At 51.9% G+C, this 21,216-nt stretch overlaps 1 protein-coding gene across 3 annotated transcripts in view; it reads left to right on the plus strand.

The window, feature by feature from the left end:
• Positions 1–21,216, plus strand: part of CPQ (carboxypeptidase Q) — a 128,990-nt gene that overhangs the window by 10,041 nt on the left and 97,733 nt on the right. For 2 of the 3 annotated variants that reach the window (XM_068164318.1, XM_068164317.1), the window contains exon 2: positions 16,006–16,467. In XM_068164318.1, coding sequence (XP_068020419.1) covers positions 16,041–16,467 — 427 coding nt within the window. In that variant the 5' untranslated portion in view covers positions 16,006–16,040. The remainder of the gene's footprint in view (positions 1–16,005; positions 16,468–21,216) is intronic. The other variant, XM_068164319.1, reaches the window with a different exon arrangement.

Raw genomic sequence — 21,216 nt, forward strand, 5'->3', positions numbered from 1 at the left:
CAAGTGCCACATCCAATCCCCTCTTCAACACCTCCAGGGATGGGGACTCCACCACCTCCCTAGGCAGCACATTCCAATGGCTAACAACTCTCTCAGTGAAGAACTTCCTCCTCACCTCCAGCCTAAACTTCCCCTGGCACAGCTTGAGACTGTGTCCTCTTGTTCTGGGGCTGGTTGCCTGGGAGAAGAGACCAACCCCCACCTGGCTACAGCCTCCCTTCAGGGAGCTGGAGAGAGCAAGAAGGTCTCCCCTGAGCCTCCTCTTCTCCAGGCTAAGCAACCCCAGCTCCCTCAGCCTCTCCTCACAGGGCTGTGCTCCAGACCCCTCCCCAGCTTTGTTGCCCTTCTCTGGACACCTTCAAGTGTCTCAATGTCCTTAAACTGAGGAGCCCAGAACTGGACACAGGACTCAAGGTGTGGCCTAAGCAGTGCTGAGCACAGGGCATAATGACTTCCCTGCTCCTGCTGGCCACACTGTTCCTGATGCAGGCCAGGATGCCATTGGCCTTCTTGGCCCCCTGGGCACACTGCTGGCTCATGTTTAGGTGGCTGTCAATCAGTAACCCCAGGTCCCTCTCTGCCTGGCTGCTCTCAGCCACTCTGACCCCAGCCTGTAGCTCTGCATGGGGTTGGTGTGACCAAAGTGCAGCACCCAGCACTTGGGCTTGTTGAATGCCATCCTGTTGGACACTGCCCATCTGTCCAGCCTGTTAAGGTCCCTCTGCAGAGCCCTTCTGCCCTCTTAACAGATCAACTCCTGCCCCCAGCTTGGTGTCATCTGCAAATTTGCTGATGACGGACTCAATCCCCTCATCCAGATCATCAATAAAGATACTGAACAGGATGGGGCCCAGCACTGATCCCTGGGGCACACCACTGGTGCCTGGCTGCCAGCTGGCTGTGGCACCATTTCACCACCACTCTCTGGGCTCAGCCTCCAGCCAGTTCCTAACCCAGCTCAGAGTGCTGCTGTCCAAGCCAGGGGCTGACAGCTTGGCCAGGAGTTTGCTGTGGGGGACGGTGTCAAAGGCCTTGCTGCAGTCCAGGTAGACTACATCCACAGCCTGCCCCACATCCACCAGGCAGTCACCTGGGCATGGAAGGAGATCAGGTTGGAGAGGCAGGACCTGCCCTTCCTAAATCCAGTCTGCCACAGAAGAGCACTGATGTTTTGTATGGGAGAACACGACCAGGGAGCGCTAGGAGGTGAGCCCTGTAATTCAGAACAGCAAAAAGCAGCAAGATCAGAGAAGCTAATCTCAAAATCTGTGAAGAGCAGAGGGAAGAAACCATTACAGATGAATCAAATTCATTCTTTGGTCTTCAAAAGTTACAGATAAAAAGAAGAAAAAGTGAATGCTTTCCCTAGAGCTCAGATCTCATTTTAAGGCCCCAGAAAAGCACGTTTCTTTCTCAAATGGCTGCTGGCACACACACACGGCATAAGAAAAGCCTGCTTTGTGGGGGCTGCTTAAAACACAGAACTCCTTCTGATTCCCTTTCTCACCTACATTCACAGTCAAGTGCCTTCTCTGAAATAAAACCCTCCCCACTCAAAGGCACAGATCTCAATGCACATGGAAGAGATGAAAGCTGGACCAGTGAGGGGAGAGCAGAGGAGATCTCATTCCCTTTTCATAGTATCACAGTACCAGTCAGGGTTGGAAGGGACCACAGGGATCATCTAGTTCCAACCCCCCTGCCATGGGCAGGGACACCCCACACTAGATCAGCCTGGCCACAGCCTCATCCAGCCTGGCCTTAAACACCCCCAGGGACAGGGCCTCAACCACCTCCCTGGACAACCCATTCCAGGGCTTCACCACTCTCATGGGGAAGAACTTCCTCCCCACCTCCAGCTTCATTCCATTCCCCCTAGTCCTATCACTCCCTGAGATCCTGAGCAGTCCTTCCCCAGCCTTCCTGTAGCCCCCTTCAGATACTGGAAGGCCACAATGAGGTCACCTGGGAGCCTTCTCTTCTCCAGACTGAACAGCCCCAACTCCTTCAGTCTGTCCCCACAGGAGAGGTGCTCCAGCCCTCTGCTCATCCTGTTCCAGCAGTACATTTAAGGAGAGGATCATGCAGCATAACCAGCAGCTTGCAATTAAAAAACCCCAAGCCGCAAACCCCAGAGACAACAACACTCAGAGGCTTAAACCCAGAAGTGTTTTCTCCAACAGGCTTCACAAGGGTGAAAGCAATTCTCAGCTGCACAAGATGCTGCTTCTGTGGGGTCACCAAACAGGTCTGGGCAAATCCTGGGCTGGTGGAAACTGTCAATACTGTAACAGAATGCAGGGTGATCAGTCAGGCAAGTCTGAAAAGACTTCAGTTGTTTGTGTTTCCTGATGACCTGAGATTAACCTCCCCTCACTACAGCCTGTGGAGCATTGATTTCAAGTTTTGTCTTGGAGAACTGAGATGCATTGGAGTGGATTTTTGCCTTTTCTGAAACAGCATCTTCTCAGGTCAGGTTTCAAGACCACAGGTCTTTTATCATCACCTCTGGTTGCAGTGGGTTAAAAGGGAAAAATTTTGCCCAGCTATATAAATAACCTCTTAGAGCTTTTAATCCATGTGTCTGTGCATTAGGTACTGCTAACAAATCCCCTTTGGCAGCAGCAGCACCAAAGGGATTGTCATGTTTTGCTCTCACTCACTGTGGAGCACTCATCAAACAGTTCTCTGTTAATTACAGGTTTACAGCTCCACAGACTGCATTGGGCTGCAAGGGAGCCTCCAAGGGCATTTTGGCCAACAGCCCTGTGCTCAGCTGGGACACCTCCACCTAGAGCAGGCTGCACAGGGCCACATCCAGCCTGAGCTTGAATGTCTCCAGGGTCAGGGACTCAACCAGGTTCATCCCTGGGCAGCCTGTTCCAGCATTTCACCACTCTCACGGTGCAGAACTTCCTCCTGGTGACCAGCCTGAATCTGCCCTGCTCCAGTTTCACCTCTGCTCTGAGAACAGGTTGAGGGAGCTGGGGGTGTTCAGCCTGGAGAATATAAAACTCTGGGGGGACCTTAGAGCTGCCTTCCAATAGTTGAAGGGATCCTCCAGGAAGGCTGCAGAGGGAATTTTCCTCAGGATGTCTAGATACAGGAGAAGGGGGAATGGTTTGAAGCTGAGGGAGAGCAGGGTTAGATTGGAGCTGAGGAAGAACTTCAGTGTGAGGGTGGTGAGAGTCTGGCACAGGCTGCCCAGGGAGGCTGTGGCTGCCTCCTCCCTGGGGGTGTTCAAGGCAAGGTTGGGTGAGGCCTTGAGCAGCTGAGTCTAGTTGAGAGGTGTCCCTGCCCCTGGTGGGGAGGTTGGAGCAGATGATCTCTGAGGTCCCATCTGACCTGAGCCATTCTGTGATTTTAAAGGATGGATTTCTATCTTGTTATTTTTTGTCCCATGCCCTGATCCAAGTAATAACAGTGTTGATTGAAGGGAGTTTCATCATTCACTAAACTACTTTCCTTCTCACAAATACTTTCTTTTGCCATCTTGGAAAGCTCCCCAGTGTAGCTCCTGAAGGTGTTTTGTCTGTGGGACTCTCCTCATTTATTCTGAAGCTGCTACTGGTGTCTGTGCATGTTTGTTCTATGGTATCTCTGCAAGTGCAGCTGTGCAAGAACAAGGCTTTTGTTTCTGCTTGGATAGCATCATCTAAAATCTATTCTATTTATTCTGAGATTTTTCTGAAGACTTTTCCCTGATGAAAAACTTCTCTACAGCCCAGCTTTGTGGAAACTTGGTCTGAAAACTCTTGAAAGCTGCTGATCAAGACCAATGGCTTATTGAACCTGAAAACTCTACTGCAGGCATATTCTGCCTTTAGCTTTATAGATAATTCACTGGGTAATTGCTGCATTTCCTAGTGTTCATCCTGTGTACTGAGAAGTCAACACAGGCCTCTAAAATAGATACACACATTCCATTGGGTTGGGAGGGACCTTCAAAGGGACCTGGGGATATTGGTTGATGGTAGGCTGAACATGAGCCAGCAGTGTGCCCAGGTGGCCAAGAGTGCTAATGGCATCCTGGCCTGCATCAGGAACAGTGTGGCCAGCAGGAGCAGGGAGGTCATTGTACCCCTGTACACTGCACTGGTTGGGCTACACCTTGAGTCCTGTGCCCAGTTCTGGGCCCCTCAGTTTAGGAAGGAGGTTGAGTTGCTCAAAGGTGTCCAGAGAAGGGCAACAAAGCTGGGGAAGGGTCTGGAGCACAGCCCTGTGAGGAGAGGCTGAGGGAGCTGGGGTTGCTTAGCCTGGAGAAGAGGAGGCTCAGGGGAGACCTTCTTGCTCTCTGCAACTCCCTGTAAGGAGGTTGTAGCCAGGTGGGGGTTGGCCTCTTCTCCCAGGCAACCAGAACAAGAGGACACAGTCTCAAGCTGTGCCAGGGGAGGTTGTTAGGAAGAAATTCTTCACAGAGTGATTGCCCATTGGAATGTGCTGCCCAGGGAGGTGGTGGAGCCACCATCATTGGAGGTGTTTAGAAGGAGACTTGATAGGGTGCTTGGTGCCATGGGTTAGTTGATTAGGTGGTGTTGGGTGATAGGTTGGATGTGATGATCTCAAAGGTCTCTTCCAACCTGGTTTATTGTATTCTATCTTGTCCAACCCCCCTACCCTCAGCAGGAATACCTCCATCTAGATCAGGCTGCCCAGGGTCTCGTCAAGTCTGACCTTGAATGTCTCCAGGGATGGGCCCTCAACCACATCCCTGGGCAGCCTGTTCCAGTGTTCCACCACTCTCGTTGTGAAGAACTTGCTCCTCATGTCTTTATGTTCTTCTGATGTTTTAGACTTGATTCTGCTTTGAGTATTCACTGGGATTTGTGCTGTCACTTCTTGGCTGCTTCAGAGAGAGATTTCTTCTGTTCAGGCATTTGCTTAGAATTGTTATTCATAGAATGGTTTAGATTGTAAGGGACCTTAAAGATCATCCAGTTCCAAACCCCTGCCATGGGCAGGGACAGCTTCCACCACCCCAGGTTGCTCAAGGCCTCATTCAACCTGGCCTTGAACAGCTCCAGGGAGAGGATATTCATCACCTCCCTGGGCAACCTGTACCAATGTCTCACCACCCTCACTGTAGGAAGAAATTCTTTAATCTCCAGTCTAAATCTGCTCTCCTCAATCTTCAACCCATTCCCTCTCATCCTATCCCTACAGCCCTTGTCAAAAGTCCCTTCCTGGCTTTCTTGTAGCTCCCTTCAGGTGCTGGAAGGCTGCTCTACTAAGGTCTCCTTAGAGCCTTCTCTTCTCCAGCATGCCTCCATAGTGAAGGTTCTCCAATCCTCTGCTCATCTTTGTTGCTTCCTGCAGAACCCCTCCAGCAGCTCTATGTCCCTCTTGTCCTTGGGGCACCAGAACTGGAGGCAGTGCTGCAGGTGGGGTCAGAGCAGAGCAGAGGGACAGAATCCCTTCCCTGTGCTGCTGCTCTCCCTGCTCTGGCTGCAGCTCAGCACACAGCTGCCTGCTGGGCCACAGAGGGTAGAAATCCAGCACACAGAGCCTAAATCAGCTGTGAACTTTATCTTTTGCTGAATGGGGAGCTCTGCCTGCAGTGTCCAGTGGCACCTTTGGACTTTCTGCTTGAATCCTTAGCTTTCTTCAAACGTTTCACTTCCTGTTCTGTGTACCTCAGCACTACTGCCCTGGGCTTGGGCTTACATGGCCATACCCTGCTAGGTCACTCTTAGGATTTAGAAGGGTTTAGAATCATAGAATGGTTTGGGTTGGAAGGGACCTCCAAAGGTCATGCAGTCCAACCCCCTCTGCACTCAGCAGGGACATCCTCCACTAGGTCAGGTTGCCCAGACACCTGTTGAGCCTCAGCTTGAATATCTCTAGGAATGGAGCCCCAAACACCTCCCTGGGCAACCTGTTGCAGTGTTCCACTACCTTCACGGTGCAGAACTTGTTCCTGACATCCAACCTGAATCTGCCCTTCTCTAGTTTGACATATTTGCAGCTGTAGCAAATCAAGGTAGTTCTAAAGTTGCTAAACAGCTCAGATGTTTCCTTGGAGTTTCAGCCTTTTTGGTCCAAGTAATCTGATTTAGTTTGCATTCAGAGTCTTGTATCCATATCATGTTGTACTCTTCCTCCCCTTAGCTGTAAGCTCAAGAAGGCTCCTTTGAAGCACTTCATAATGTAAAGGAGAGAGGTTGTGGAGTCTGCTTCTCTGGAGACTTACAAACCCCACCTGGATGTGTTCCTGTGTGACCTGCTGTAGGTGATGCTGCTCTGGCAGGGAGGTTGGACTGGATGATCTCTGCAGGTCCCTTCCAACCCCTAACATTCTGTGGTTCTGTGATGTTCCCAAAGCCAAGGTTTTCTACCTGATTAAAGCCTTCTCCCCCATGAGGCTTCTTGACAGCTATGGAAAAGCAGGCTTTGAGGCACGTCTGCTTCACTCTGCAAGATCATAAAGCCTTCCCCCCTGCCCCTTGTATCTTCATAAGTGATGAAGAACTCCATGACTTTATTTTGAGGCAGGGATCTCCTCATTGTGCAGGTCCACCTAGCCTTCCAGCCATCCTGCCCCACAGCTGTCACCACACACTTGCTTTCAGATGCTCTTAAGTGTATCACACATCACTCTGCAGCCTGTGAGTGTACTGCCCTGGGGCTCTTCAGTCTATTCTCATGTTATCCAACCCACCATGTGATCCCAACGTTTGTTCCTACATTCCTTGGAGGCAAACCAAATGATACATGGCTGGGCAATGCATAGATACTCTGCAGATTTAGCAGAGCTTGAGCAGTTAAGTGGTTAATATCCTGAGCTTATTGTTTTCTTTCCTCATTTCCCATAACCATCACTCTCTGGGAACTCTCTATCCTTTTGTCTGCATTTGCAACTGGGATTTGGGGGAAGCTGTGCCACGCTGGAGAAGCAGCATTCCCTTGGCTTTGTTTATCCTGTTTCTGTTCCCGCAGCTCCTCTTTCAGTTATCCAATTGCTGCTGACACTCTTCTCGTCTCTTTTTCTAATCCTCTTTCTCCCATGCTTTTGCATCTATTGCATTTAAGGTATTTGTGTTGTAAGGATTGTGATGGTGGCAACACCACTTAGCCTGGTTACAGACTGGGTGTGCTGAAGCTCTTTTATATAAGGGCATGGTGATACCAAGCTGGGAGGCTTGGCTGAGACACCTGGAGGCTGTGAGGCCATTCAGAGACTTGGACAGACTGAGAGCTGGGCAGAGAGGAACCTAAGGAGGTTCAACAAGGATCAGTGCAGAGTCCTGCACCTGAGGAGGAAGAACAAACTGCAGCAGCACAGGCTGGGAGGGGATCTGCTGGAGAGCAGCCCTGGGGAGAAGGAGCTGGGAGTGCTGGTGGACAAGCAGCTCTGCATGGGACAGCAATGTGCCCTGGGGGCCAAGAAGGCCAATGGGATCCTGGGCTGCATTCAGAGGAGTGTGTCCAGCAGAGCCAGGGAGGTTCTCCTCCCCCTCTACTCTGCCCTGAGGAGACCTCCCCTGGAATATTGCATCCAGCTCTGGGCTCCCCAGTTCAGGAGGGACAGGGATCTGCTGGAGAGAGTCCAAGGGAGGGCTACCAGGATGCTGAAGGGACTGGAGCACTGCCTGGTGAGGAGAGGCTGAGAGCCCTGGGGCTGTTTAGTCTGGAGAGGAGAAGACTGAGAGGGGATCTGATCAATGTCTATCAATATCTGAGGGCTGGAGCTCAAGAGGGAGTGGACAGGCCCTGCTCAGTTGCACCCTGGGATAGGACAAGGGACAATGGATGGAAACTACAGCACAGGAGGTTCCATCTCAATGTGAGGAAGAACTTCTTGACTGTTGAGGGTGGCAGAGCCCTGGAGCAGGCTGCCCAGAGAGGTTGTGGAGTCTCCTTCTCTGGAGCCTTTCCAGGCCTGCCTGGGTGTGTTCCTGTGTGACCTGTGCTGAATTCTCTGGTCCTGCTCTGGCAGGTCCTCCTGGAAGAGACCTCTCCAGAGGTCTCTTCCAACTCCTCCCATCCTGAGATCCTGTGAACACAGGTTTGTGGAGGGACTCTGACTGGATTTGGGTGCTTCAGTATCTGCCTCATGCATCCAAGGAATAGTTTTGATGTATCTCCTGATGTCATAGGAAACAAAGAGGCAGAGCATGAGAGGAGCCACGTGGAAAATCTCTGTGATGTGCTGGTCCCCTGTTAATACCCAGAGAGGCTCTGGAAATGCCAGAGCCTCCTCCTGTTTACTTTGTTTGTTCAAACACCCCAGCAAACCTCGCTGGTTTGCTCCAACCTGCTCTCTGTTCCTGTCCTGGCAGCAGGAGTGGACTTGATGATCTTTGGAGGTCTCTTTCACCCCCTAATATCCTGGGGCCATAAGAGATGAAGATCCTAAAGACCTTTAACATCAGAGACAGCAGTAAGCTCTGGACAAATGGATCAGACAATAGGTGTAAGCATGAGCACCCCTTATGACCCTGCACTCCAAGGGGGCATCATCAAGCTGTACTTTGCATTCTCTTTCATCCTCCTTGGAGCTGGAGGAGACTCATTTCCAGCCTTTCATTTCTTTCTCCCTTCTGCACATGCAAAAACCTTTCCCCCTTGGTTTTTATAATCCTTCCAGCTTGTGTTAATGGCTTCTTTTCACAGTTAGAGTTCACAAATGAAGGTTGGAAGGCATCTTTTGAGTGGCTTCTTTCACATTTGGAGTCTCAGATTTGGGTTGGAAGGCATCCTTTGAGCTCAGTCTAGTCCAACCCCCTGTTTAAGCAGGGTCAGCTGCAGCAGGTTACCCTAAACCAGTCAGGTTTGGAATCTCTCTCACATGGACACTTCAGAACCTTCCTGGGTGCCCTGTTCCAGTGCTTGATCACTCTGACAGTAAGAAAGTGCATTCCTGTGTTCAGATGGAGTTTCAGGTGTTTCAGTTTGTGGCCATGGCCTCCTGCTCTGTTGATGGGCACTGCTGGAAAGGGCCTGGCCCTGTCATCTGTGTTTATAGCCATTGATGGAATCTCTCCTGGGTCTTCCTTCACCAAGGAGAGGGAGAGGCCTGTGGATGTGGTCTACCTGGACTTCAGCAAGGCCTTTGACACCGTCCCCCACAGCAAACTGCTGGCTAAGCTGTCAGCCCGTGGATTGGACCATTACACTCTGTGCTGGGTTAGGAACTGGCTGGAGGGCCGGGCCCAGAGAGTGGTAGTGAACGGTGCCACAGCCAGCTGGCAGCCAGGCACCAGTGGTGTGCCCCAGGGATCAGTGCTGGGCCCTGTGCTCTTCAACATCTTCATTGATGATCTGGATGAGGGGATTGAGTCAGTCATCAGCAAGTTTGCAGATGACACCAAGTTAGGGGCAGATGTTAGTCAGTTAGAGGGTAGAAAGGCTCTGCAGAGGGACCTCGACCGACTGGACAGATGGGCAGAGTCCAATGGGATGGCATTCAACAAGTCCAAGTGCCGAGTGCTGCACTTTGGCTACGGCAATCCCATGCAGAGCTACAGGCTGGGGTCGGAGTGGCTGAGAGCTGCCAAACAGAGAGGGACCTGGGGGTGCTGATTGACAGCCACCTGAACATGAGCCAGCAGTGTGCCCAGGTGGCCAAGAGGGCCAATGGCATCCTGGCCTGCATTAGGAATAGTGTGGCCAGCAGGAGCAGGGAAGTCATTGTGCCCCTGCACTCTGCTTTGGTTAGGCCACACCTTGAGTCCTGTGTCCAATTCTGGGCTCCTCAGTTTAAGAAGGACATTGAAACACTTGAAGGTGTCCAGAGAAGGGCAACAAGGCTGGGGAGAGGCCTTGAACACAGCCCTGTGAGGAGAGGCTGAGGGAGCTGGGGTTGCTTAGCCTGGAGAAGAGGAGGCTCAGGGGTGACCTCATTGCCCTCTACAACTATCTGAAAGGTGGTTGTAGCCAGGAAGGGGTTGGTCTCTTCTCCCAGGCAACCAGCACCAGAACAAGGGGACACAGTTTCAAGCTGCACCAGGGGAGGTTTAGACTCGAGGTGAGGAGGAAGTTCTTCACCGAGCGAGTCATTCGTCATTGGGATGTGCTGCCCAGGGAGGTGGTTGAGTCACCATCCCTGGAGGGGATTGGATGTGGCACTTGGTGCCATGGTCTAGTCATGGGGTCTGTGTTGATAGGTTGGACTCGATGATCCTCGAGGTCCTTTCCAACCTAAGTGATACTGTGATACTGTATTCCTTGCTCCAGACTCTTTGAAATGTTCTGCTAGGATTTTGTGGGGAGAGATCTCTGTCTTCTGTGGACTGTGTCCAGACCACATCCTTCCTTCTGTGTATGGCTCCAGCTCCTGCCATGGCTGGATGCCCCCTGCCCTAAATCCTAAAGTGTCAGCATTTTACATTGCTGCCCTTTAGCTTTGTCCTCATGTTGCACCACAGCCTTCCCATGGTTCCTGAGTGCAGTCTTTCCATGCTGGAAGGCTAGGAGCCTTCCTGACTCTTTAAGTTGGGGATGATCAAGCCCTTGAAGCTTGCAGAAGCTTCTGAGGAGACCAAATTCTTCTGACATAAACATGGGTGTCTGATATGTGAGTGGCTTCCAGTTCTGCACAGAATGGGGAGAGGAGCAGTGCTGGCTCCCACTTTTTGCTGGTTGTGTCAGTGATTAGAAGGCTCTTTGAAGATTGTAGGTCTGGTTATGTGGTCTTGACAGCTTCAGGATTTAGGAGAAAAGCCTCAAGACTGAGGCTGCAGGCAGGGCTGGAATGGCGCCATTCTGTGTCCTTTCCATAGAGAAATGGAGCAGAGGGATTGCAGCCCTCTAATGAGCATCCTTGCTTCCTGGAAGGGCAAGGAGACTCCCAGAGGCCTATTCCTACTTTAGAAAAGCTTTGTTTTGTACCACTAGGACTTGGAGAAGCATAGAACTGTTTCAGTTGGAAAAGCCCTCTAAGACCATTCAGTCCAACCATCAACACAGCACCACCATGGCCATGAAACCGTGTCCTGAATTGCCATAGCCACACACTTCTTGCACACCTCTAGGGATGGTGACTCCTTGAGCTCCCTGGGTTCCCTGTTCCAGCACCTCACCACTCTTGCAGCCTGTCTCTCCCATGGCACTATTTTAGGCTGTTGCCTCTTGTTCTATCACCTGACACTAAGGAGAAGAGATCAACCTCCACCTCGGTGCAACCTCCTTTCAGGGAGCTGTAGAGAGCAATGAGGTCTCCCCTCAGCTTTCTCTTCTCCAGACTAAACAACCCCAGGTCCCTCAGCTGCTCCTCACCAGACCTGTTCTCCACCAGCTTCGTTGCCCTTCTCCAGACCCCCTCTAGTCCTTCAATGTTCTCTTGGAGAGAGGGACCCAAAACTCCCCCCAGGATTTGAAGTGTGGCTGCCCCAGTGCCTGTTGGGAAGGAAGAACTGTGCTTGCTGAAAGGCTGTTTGCAGTGAGCAGTCAGATGGATCCAATCACTGAGATTGTCCTCTTGCTTTTATATATTTTAGTTTAGTTTTTTGTTTGAGAAAGTGGAACATCTGCCTGTGAGGAGAGGCTGAGGCAGCTGGGGCTTGGAGCAGAGGAGCCTGAGGGTGACCTCGCTGCTGGGGATAAAGATGTGCAGGGCAGTGTGGGGAGGATGGAGCCAGGCTCTGCTCAGGGATGTCCAAGGACAGCACAAGGGGCACTGGGGGCAAGCTGGAGCAGAGGAGGTGCCACAGGAACAGAAGGGGAAACTTTTTCCTCTGTGAGGGTGGCAGAGCCCTGGAGCAGGCTGCCCAGAGAGGTTGTGGAGTCTCCTGCTCTGGAGACTTTCCAGACTTACCTGGATGTGTTCCTGTGTGACCTGCCCTGGGTGATGCTGCTCTGGCAGGGGGTTTGGACTGGCTGATCTCTGGAGGTCCCTTCCAAACGTCCTAACATCTGTGGTTCTGTGTCTGTCACTGTGAAGCTCATCTACTGAGTCTTAACTGGTGAGTTGTGCAAAAATCCATAGCCTCTGAGCTGATTGGGGTGAGAATGCTGCAGAGAATGGGACAACAACAGAGCAGAGGACACAGTCTCAAGCTGTGCCAGGGGAGGTTTAGGCTGATATTAGTAGGAAGAAATTCTTCCCAGAAAGAGAGATTGGCCATTGGAATGTGCTGCCCAGGGAGGTGGTGGAGTCACCATCACTGGAGGTGTTTAGGAAGAGCCTGGATGAGGCATGTGCCATGGTTTAGTTGATTAGAACTGTGAAGAACTTTCTCCTCACCTCCAGCCTAAACCTCCCCTGGCACAGCTTGAGACTGTGTCCTCTTGTTCTGGTGCTGGTTGCTTGAGAGAAGAGACCAACCCCTACCTGGCTACAACCTCCCTCAGGGAGTTGGAGAGAGCAATAAGGTCTCCCCTGAGCCTCCTCTTCTCCAGGCTAACATCCTTCCTAAACTGAGGAGCCCAGAACTGGACACAGGACTCAAGGTGTGGCCTAACCAGTGCTGAGCACAGGGCAGAATAACCTCCCTGCTCCTGCTGGCCATGCTGAAGGAGCTGGGGATGGTTAGTGTGGAAAAGAGGAGGCTGAGGGGAGACCTCATGGCTCTCTACAACTCCCTGAAAGGAGGTTGTGGAGAGGTTGGTGCTGGTCTTTTCTCACAGGCAATTAGTGATAGAATGATAGAACAAGAGGGAACAGCCTCAACCAGGGTAGGTTTAGACTGGACATTAGGAGGAATTTTTTTCCCCTCAAGAGTGGTCAGGCACTGGAATGAGCTGCCCAGGGAGGTGGGGAGTCCCCAAGCCTGGATATGCTTACAGCTGGTGCTTGGGGCACTGGTTTAGGGGTGACCCTTGCAGAGCAGGGTTAATGGTTGGACTTAGTGATCCTGAGGCTCTTTCCCAACCTGAACATTTCTGTGATTCTGGGGCAGTTCCTGCTCCCCTGGAGCAGCCTTTGGAATGAGGCTGCTGCTGGTTGGGAGTGAGGCCAGGGGAGCACAAGGGAAGCATTAAGAGAAATGTGCTAACTGTGGGTCCAGCTCTCCACTGAAAACAATACATGAAGTTGGTGTCCTGGGGGGCTCTTGAGGTGGCCAGTGCTGGTTAAACAATCCTCGTGGGTTTCCTGCTTAGCAGCTGAGCTGTCAGCTTTGCAAACCCTTAAACAAACAGAGCTCCAACCAAACCTGTAGTTTTTGAGACTCACTCTCCAAAGCTGTCATCTTTGAATTTGTCTTGTGGCAGAAAGCAGGTTACCTTGCTTGCTTCTGTGTGGGTGATCAGCTTGGCAAAACACAGGGAACAAGCGTGGTCATCCTTCAGCAGATGCCTGGTGCCTCTAGGAGAGGAGGTCTAGAAGCATGTAATTAACTGGTCCAAAGGGAAGGAGCATGGGGAGTGTAGAGAGCAGAGCAGTAAAAATACACCAGTGCCCTCTCTAGTGTGACCACAAACAGCAGCTCAGGCTGTAAGAGGCATTTTACACTTCTCTGGCAGTGTCCTCACATAACCCAAGTCTTGTGCTGCTGGTTGGGTGAGACCTTGGCCCTGTGTGTCTCTGTGTGATAGCTGTGTCACTCAGAGATCAAATCACACCTGGTGTTTGCCATGCTCTTGGGAAAGTGGCACTTCACTGTACACAGAATTTGTTACTGCCTTGATGTCAAGCTCAGGGGGTGTTTCCCCTCCCCCTCTGCTCTGCCCTGCTGAGACCACTCCTGCAATCCTCTGTCCAGTTCTGGGCTCCCCAGTTCAAGAGAGACAGAGACCTGCTGGAGAGAGTCCAAGGGAGAGCCAGGAGGATGCTTAGGGGACTTGAGCATCTCCCCTGTGAAGAGAGACTGAGAGCCCTGGGGCTGTTTAGTCTGGAGAAGAGAAGGCTGAGAGGGGATCTGATCAATGTCTATCAAGAGGTGAGGGGTGGGGGTCAGGATGAAGGTGATGGTCTCTTTTTGGTGGTGCCCAGTGATAGGATAACGAGCAAAGGGTACAATCTGGGATACAGGAAGTTCCACCTCAACCTGAGGAGACACTTCTGTATGGTGAGGGTGTCAGAGCCCTGGAGCAGGCTGCCCAGAGAGGTTGTGGAGTCTCCTCTGGAGACTTTCCAACCCCACCTGGATGCACTGCTGTGCAGACTACCCTGGGTGATGCTGCTGTGGCAGGGGGGTTGGACTGGCTGATCTCTGAAGGTCTCTTCCAACCCCTAACATTCAGTGATTCTGTGATCCTCTGTAGGCAGAGAGGTTCAGACCTGCAGTGCTCACCATTTGATCTGGCAGACACAGCAGTGGCCTGAAGCAAAGGTGGACTCTCCTTCTCTGGAGACTTTGTGCCCTGGGTGACCCTGCTCTGGCAGGGGGGGTTGGACTGATTTAAATTCAAAGGAAAGTGAAACAATTACACTTCATTTTGTGTGTAGCAATAGAGAAATTGACCTTTTGGCTTTGGCTAACCACCATACTCCCTGTGTTACAACACAACTGTGCAACTGCTCCAGCTGATTCCAGGAGGGTTTGGTTGTCAGTTTTCATTAATAGTACAGCCCAAGTGGGGGGAGAATTGGTAAATGAGAACCCTTAATAAGGTGAATAAACTGTGGACTGTTAACAAAGATAAACTCTTGCTGTTGAGCACAGGGCCAGCAGCCCTGGCACTGTACTTTCCCCCAGTCCTTAAGAGATTAGAATAGAATAAACCAGGTTGGAAAAGACCTTCAAGATCACCAAGTCCAACCTATCACCCAACACCATCTAATCAACTAAACCATGGCACCAAGTGCCTCATCAAGTCTCCTCCTGAACACCTCCAGGGATGGGGACTCCACCACCTCCCTGGGCAGCACATCCCAATGGCCAATCTCTCTTTCTGGGAAGAACTTTCTCGCCTCCAGCCTAAACCTCCCTTGGCACAGCTTGAGACTGTGTCCTCTTGTTCTGGTGCTGGGTGCCTGGGAGAAGAGACCAACCCCCACCTGGCTACAACCTCCCTTCAGGGAGTTGGAGACAGCAAGAAGGTCTGCCCTGAGCCTCCTCTTCTCCAGGCTAAGCAACCCCAGCTCCCTCAGCCTCTCCTCACAGGGCTGTGCTCCAGACCCCTCCCCAGCTTTCTTGCCCTTCTCTGGACACCTTCCAGCAACTCAACATCTTTCCTAAATGGGAGACTGTGGGGACAGTGCACCCAAATGTGGTAAGGGAACTGGGAGGGGGGGACCCATTGCACCCAAATGGGGTAAGGGAACTGGGTGGGGGGACCCATTGCACCCAAATGGGATAGGGAACTGGGGGTGACATTGCACCTAAATGGGGTAAGGGAGCTGGGTGAGGATGACATTGCGGAGCTGGGGGGGGTTCAGGGGGGAACAGTGCACCTAAATGGGGTAAGGGAGCTGGTGGGGGGTTCAGGGGGGAACAGTGCACCTAAATGGGGTAAGGGAGCTGGGGGGTACAGTGCATCTAATGGGAATAAGGAACTGGGGGGGGGGGACACTGCACCCAAATGGGAGAAGGGAACTGGGGGGGACAGTGCACCTAATGGGAATAAAGAACTGGGAGGACCTTGCATCTGAATTGCTCTGGTATCTTTCCAGTGCAGTAAAAAGTCCTTCCCTGGTTCTGGAGCTAGGGATTAAGAAGGCCTTTTATTGCTGAATGGTTTAAGCAGTGGCTCTGGGGAGGTGCTGTGTGTGAAGACATTTGGTTTGGCAATCCTGGCAAGCCTTGCTCCTGAGAGAAGAGCTCCTCTTGGATGGCAGCAGGCCTGGGTTTTGCTGCAGTGAAGGATGTGGTCATTTATAGAGATGCAGCATTCCAAGGCTGTTTCTGAGGACCACAACAAAGCCTGGGTGCAGTGCTCTGAGTATCTTACTCATTTGCTTTCAATAATTGTGTCTCTGAGTTTACTTCCCTGCCAGCTCTGATCAAAGCATTTTCATGATAAGCTGATTTCATTCCCTTTTGCCCTGCCTGCCAATCCAAATAACAAAAAGCATTGCTGATAGCTGTATGATTTTCATGATTGTCTTTTCAATCATTATGTTGGGTTGTTTATTTTTCCCTCCCCCCTCTCCCTCCCCCTTCCTTTTTTGTGTCTCTCCAGCAGGCCAGCTGTGGGAAAGCAACAAGAGAGGGAAAATGAAGTACTTGCTGCTAATATGTTTCATGGCTTTCTTACCTCACTGTGCTGGCAAGTCTGTGAGAAGAGGTGTGAGTTACCCAAAGACATTTGAAGACATGAAAAAGGAGATAGCTGGCTACAGAGATATTGCTAAAGCTATTATTGACCTGGCTGTCCATGGGAAAGCTCAGAACAGATCCTATGAGAGACTGGCAGTTTTTGCTGACACCATAGGGCCCAGACTCAGTGGCTCAAAAAGTCTAGAGGCAGCCATCAAGTACATGGCCAGTGCCCTGCAGGAGGATGGGCTGGAGAATGTGCACCTGGAGCCTGTGAAAGTGCCACACTGGGAAAGAGGAGAAGAGTTTGCCCTGATGCTCAAACCAAGGAATCACAGCATTGCTATCCTGGGGCTTGGGAGCAGTGTTGCAACTCCTCCAGAAGGTAACTCTTTGTTTTGGAATGAAGTGTCTCTTCCCTTTGAGTCACACAATGTTAGGGGTTGGAAGGGACCTCCAGAGATCATCCAGTCCAACCCCTCTGCCAGGGCAGCATCACCCAGGGTAGGTCACACAGGAACACATCCAGGTGGGTTTGGAATGTCTCCAGAGAAGGAGACTCCACAACCTTTCTGGGCAGCCTGCTCCAGGGATCTGCCACCCTCACAGGGGAAATGTTTCCCCTTTCTGTTCCTGTGGCACCTCCTCTGCTCCAGCTTGCCCCCAGTACCCCTTGGGCATCCCTGAGCAGAGCCTGGCTCCACCCTCCCCACACTGCCCTGCACATCTTTATCACCAGCAATGAGGTCACTCTTAGGCTCCTCTGCTCCAAGCCCCAGCTGCCTCAGCCTGTCCTCACAGGGAGATGTTCCACTGCCTGCAGCAGCTTTGTGGCTCTGTGCTGGACTCTCTCAAGCAGTTCCCTGAGGTTCTTCTTGACCTGAGAGGCCCAGAACTGGACACAATATTCCAGATGTGGCCTCAGCAGAATAGGTTAGAAGGGGAGGAGAACCTCTCTTGACCTACTAACTACAACTATTCTAATCCATCCCAGGATGCCCTTGGCCTTCTTGACCACAAGGGCACATTGCTGGCTCTTGGACATCCTTCTGTCCACCAGGACCCCCAGGTCCTTTTCCCCTTCACTGCTCTCCTGCAGCTCAGCCCCCAGCATATTCTGGTCCATGAGATTGTTCATTCCCAGAATAATTGTTAGGTAGGTTCAGCAAAATCCATGTTTTTTTATGTCCCAGAATGTTAGTTTAATTGCACATTGCCCTGGCATTGGGGAGGGACTTTTGAGGGTGTGAGGGAGTGATAGGACTGGGGGGAATGGAGCAAAACTAGAAATGGGTAGATTGAGATTGGATGTTAGGAAGAAGTTGTTCCCCATGAGGGTGGTGAGAGACTGGCACAGGTTGCCCAGGGAGGTGGTGGAAGCCTCCTGCCTGGAGGTGTTTGCAGCCAGGCTGGATGTGGCTGTGAGCAACCTGCTGTAGTGTGAGGTGTCCCTGGGCATGGCAGGGGGGTTGGAACTGGCTGATCCTGAGGTCCCTTCCAACTCTGACAATTCTATGATTCTGTTTATCCCTCACTGATTTCTACTGTGTCAAACTAACCCCCCACTTTATTCTTCCTCACCTGTTTGCTTTCCCTGACTCCTGCCCTGTTTCTGAAGAGGTTTCTGTGCCGGCGCTGGGAGGCTGCCTGGCAGTGAGATCCCTCCCAGAAGAGCAGACCCTTCCTTATGCTCACTGCAATCATTCTGATCCCATGCCTTACCTTCTGACTTTATCCTGCAGTGTCTGCTGGGCTCATCTTGCTCTGTGCAGGCTGTGACAGGTTGCTGTGCTTGAGGAGGTTGTGTGGGGTAGCTGGTCCCTGGTGAGCTCTTGGCTCTCGTTCTTCCTGCTGGCTGGAACTGCCTGGGGAGGGCTGCTGCTTGCCAGCCTCTCCAGAGCACAGATCTGCAAGGTGAGCTGTCCTAAAACCAGCACTCACCCCAAGAACTGAACAGAGAGCTGTGCTGCTTTCCAGGCAGGATGAGTGGGGGGCTGCTGAAATGGCCTCCATCCACCTGCCCAACCCTGCTGCAGAGGGGGCCCTTGGCGAGGCCTGGCACAGGGAATGGCTTGGTGCAGGAGGCAGCAGGCCTCTGTTCAGCAAGGCTGGGGCCCATCTCTCTGCTCCCTTGTGCCCTCCAGGCCTATGGGGTTCTTGGAGGGGGGTTATGGTCTGTGCTGGGCCTCAGTGTATGTGCATACACATGTGCTGAGATACATGTGCTTAAGAGTCTCAAAATTGGATTTGGTTTATTGCTGTTTCTAGAAGAAAATGAACATGGACATTTATGAGGAGAGTACAAACCCTCTGAGGAGAGGCTGAGGGAGCTGGGGCTCCTTAGCCTGGAGAAGAGGAGGCTCAGGGGAGACCTTCTTGCTGAAGGGAGGTTGTAGCCAGGTGGGGGTTGGTCTCTTCTCCTAGGCAACCAGCACCAGAACAAGAGGACACAGTCTCAAGCTGTGCCAGGGGAGGTTTAGGCTGGAGGTGAGGAGGAAGTTCTTCCCAGAAAGAGAGATTGGCCACTGGAATGTGCTGCCCAGGGAGGTGGAGTCCCCATCCCTGGAGGTGTTTAGGAGCAGACTGGATGAGGCACTTGGTGCCATGGTTTAGTTGATTAGATGGTGTTGGTTAATAGGTTGGGCTCAATGATCTGAAAGGTTTTTTCCAACCTGGTTTATTCTATTCTATTCTATTCAATTTGAAAGTACAGTTTCAGGGAGAAGAATGGCTGTCTCTGGGGAATACTTTAACCATGCATGTAGCATAGTCCTGAAGAACAAAGTGCAGTGTGGCACAAGATTTGTGATGTTATTAAATGTATCCTACCTGTCTTCAGAAGCATCTACAGTTTGCCTGCTGACACTGAGTTAGTCAGTGCAAAGGAATAAAAACCCTAGGAAATGTTTCTGATTTAAGGAGTGTGGCTGAGAGCAGCCAGGCAGAAAGGGACCTGGGGGGGACTGGTTGACAGCAGCTGAACATGAGCCAGCAGGGTGTCCAGGAGGCAAGAAGGCCAATGGCATCCTGGCCTCCATCAGGCCAGCAGGAGCAGGGAAGTCATTGTGCCCTGTGCTCAGCACTGGTTAGGCCACACCTTGAGTCCTGTGTCCAGTTCTGGGCTCCTCAGTTTAGGAAAGATGTTGAGTGGCTGGGGGGTTGGTCTACAACTCCCTGAAGGGAGGTTATAGCCAGGTGGGGGTTGGTCTCTTCTCCCAGGCACCCAGCACCAGAACAAGAGGACGCAGTCCCAAGTTGTGCCAGGGGAGTTTTAGGCTGGATGTTAGGAAGAAGATCTTCCCAGCAAGAGAGATTGGCCATTGGAATGTGCTGCCCAGGGAGATGCTGGGGTCACCATTCCTGACACTGCACGAGGCACTTGGAGCCATGGTTGAGTTGATCAGACGGTGTTGGGTGATAGGTTGGACTCGATGATCTCGAACGTCTTTTCCAACCTGGTTGATTCTGTATTCTGTATTCAGTCAGAGAGGGAGAGTCCATAGGCTCCCATTAGTGCCTGGAAGGAGCTTCTCTGGCATCTGTGTCTTTGCAGTATGTGCTGAGCTGCCCACCAGGGCTTCTCTAGAGAGCTTCACAACCTGCCTGGATGTGTTCCTGTGTGACCTGCCCTTTGTGGGCCTGCTTTGGCAGGGGGCCTTGGCTCAGTGATCTCTGGAGGTCTCTCCCAACCCCTAACACACCATGATTCTATGCCTGTGAAAATCACCATGTCTTCACTTTTGAGGCATTCCTTCCCAGCTCCACTGCCTCTGCTCTGAGCAGCAGTTGTCACCATGCCCTGTTCCTGCACGGGGAGGTGGCTGCCCTGAGGGAATAGCAGCAGCTCTGATGTGTCCTGTTTTGGCCAGGGAGCTGTGGGAGCATGAGTCAGCCTGTGGTTAAAATGAAGCAGCTCAATAAGAGTTGCTTGATGCTGATTCTCCTGGCCTTGTGTTGCCATTGCTGTGTGGGATCAAACCAGAGACATGTGCTGCTGCTGGGCTGAGCTTTGCCCAGAGGAATGCAAGAAAGGCCAAGGACTGGCCCTCAGGTGTCTCCTCCATGATCTGGCCCTCAGTGCCTGGATTCTGCCAGAACCTTCAGAGCTTGCTCTGGAGTGGACTGTGCAGGTGAGCCCTGCAGGTGTTCAATGCTCTCTCGATACATACTGTGTGTTTTAAAGCAGTGTTCCCATCAGGGTACGTTTCAGACACCTTGGTTTGCAAACTCCTGTCTCTGTAGAGCCCTGACAGATCCCTTCCTTGGCACTACTGATGCCTGCTTAGAGGCAGAGAACAGCACTGCCTGGACATTTTGTCTTTTAATGTATGAGAATTAGATGAAAGAAGAGGACTCCTGTGTCCCAGCAGGAGGTACCTGAGACCATTTCTTGCTTCTCATCTCACAGTTATGCCCTGTGTTCCTCCCTTCCCATTACCTGCCCCCCTCCCCCCCTCAGCTTGGGAGGGCATGAGCCAAGAAGGCTGCAGAGGGATTGTTTCCAGAGGCCTGCAGTGATAGGATGAGCAGCAATGGTTTACAATGAGAGAAGAGCAGATTTAGGTTGGGTGTGAGGAACAAGTTACAGTCTCACAGTATCACTAAGGTTGGAAGAGACCTTGAGGATCATCCAGTCCAACCTGTCACCAGAGACCTCATGACTAAACCATGGCACCAAGTGCCACATCCAATCCCCTCTTGAACACCTCCAGGGATGGGGACTCCACCACCTCCCTGGGCAGCACATTCCAATGGCTAACAACTCTCTCTGGGAAGAACTTTCTCCTCACCTCCAGCCTAAACCTCCCCTGGCACAACTTCAGACTGTGTCCTCTTGTTCTGGTGCTGGCTGCCTGGGAGAAGAGACCAACCCCCACCTGGCTACAACCACCTTTCAGGTAGTCGTAGAGAGCAAGAAGGTCACCCCTGAGCCTCCTCTTCTGCTGGCTAAGCAACCCCAGCTCCCTCAGCCTCTCCTCACAGGGCTGTGCTCCAGACCCCTCCCCAGCTTTCTTGCTCTTCTCTGGACACCTTCCAGCAACTCAACATCTTTCCTAACCTGAGGAGCCCAGAACTGGACACAGGACTCAAGGTGTGGCCTAACCAGTGCTGAGCACAGGGCAGAATGACCTCC

This window comes from Melanerpes formicivorus, unplaced genomic scaffold (assembly GCF_026170545.1).
Source record: "Melanerpes formicivorus ecotype bairdi unplaced genomic scaffold, bMelFor1.0.p_v2 SCAF_79, whole genome shotgun sequence".
Lineage (NCBI taxonomy): Eukaryota > Metazoa > Chordata > Aves > Piciformes > Picidae > Melanerpes > Melanerpes formicivorus.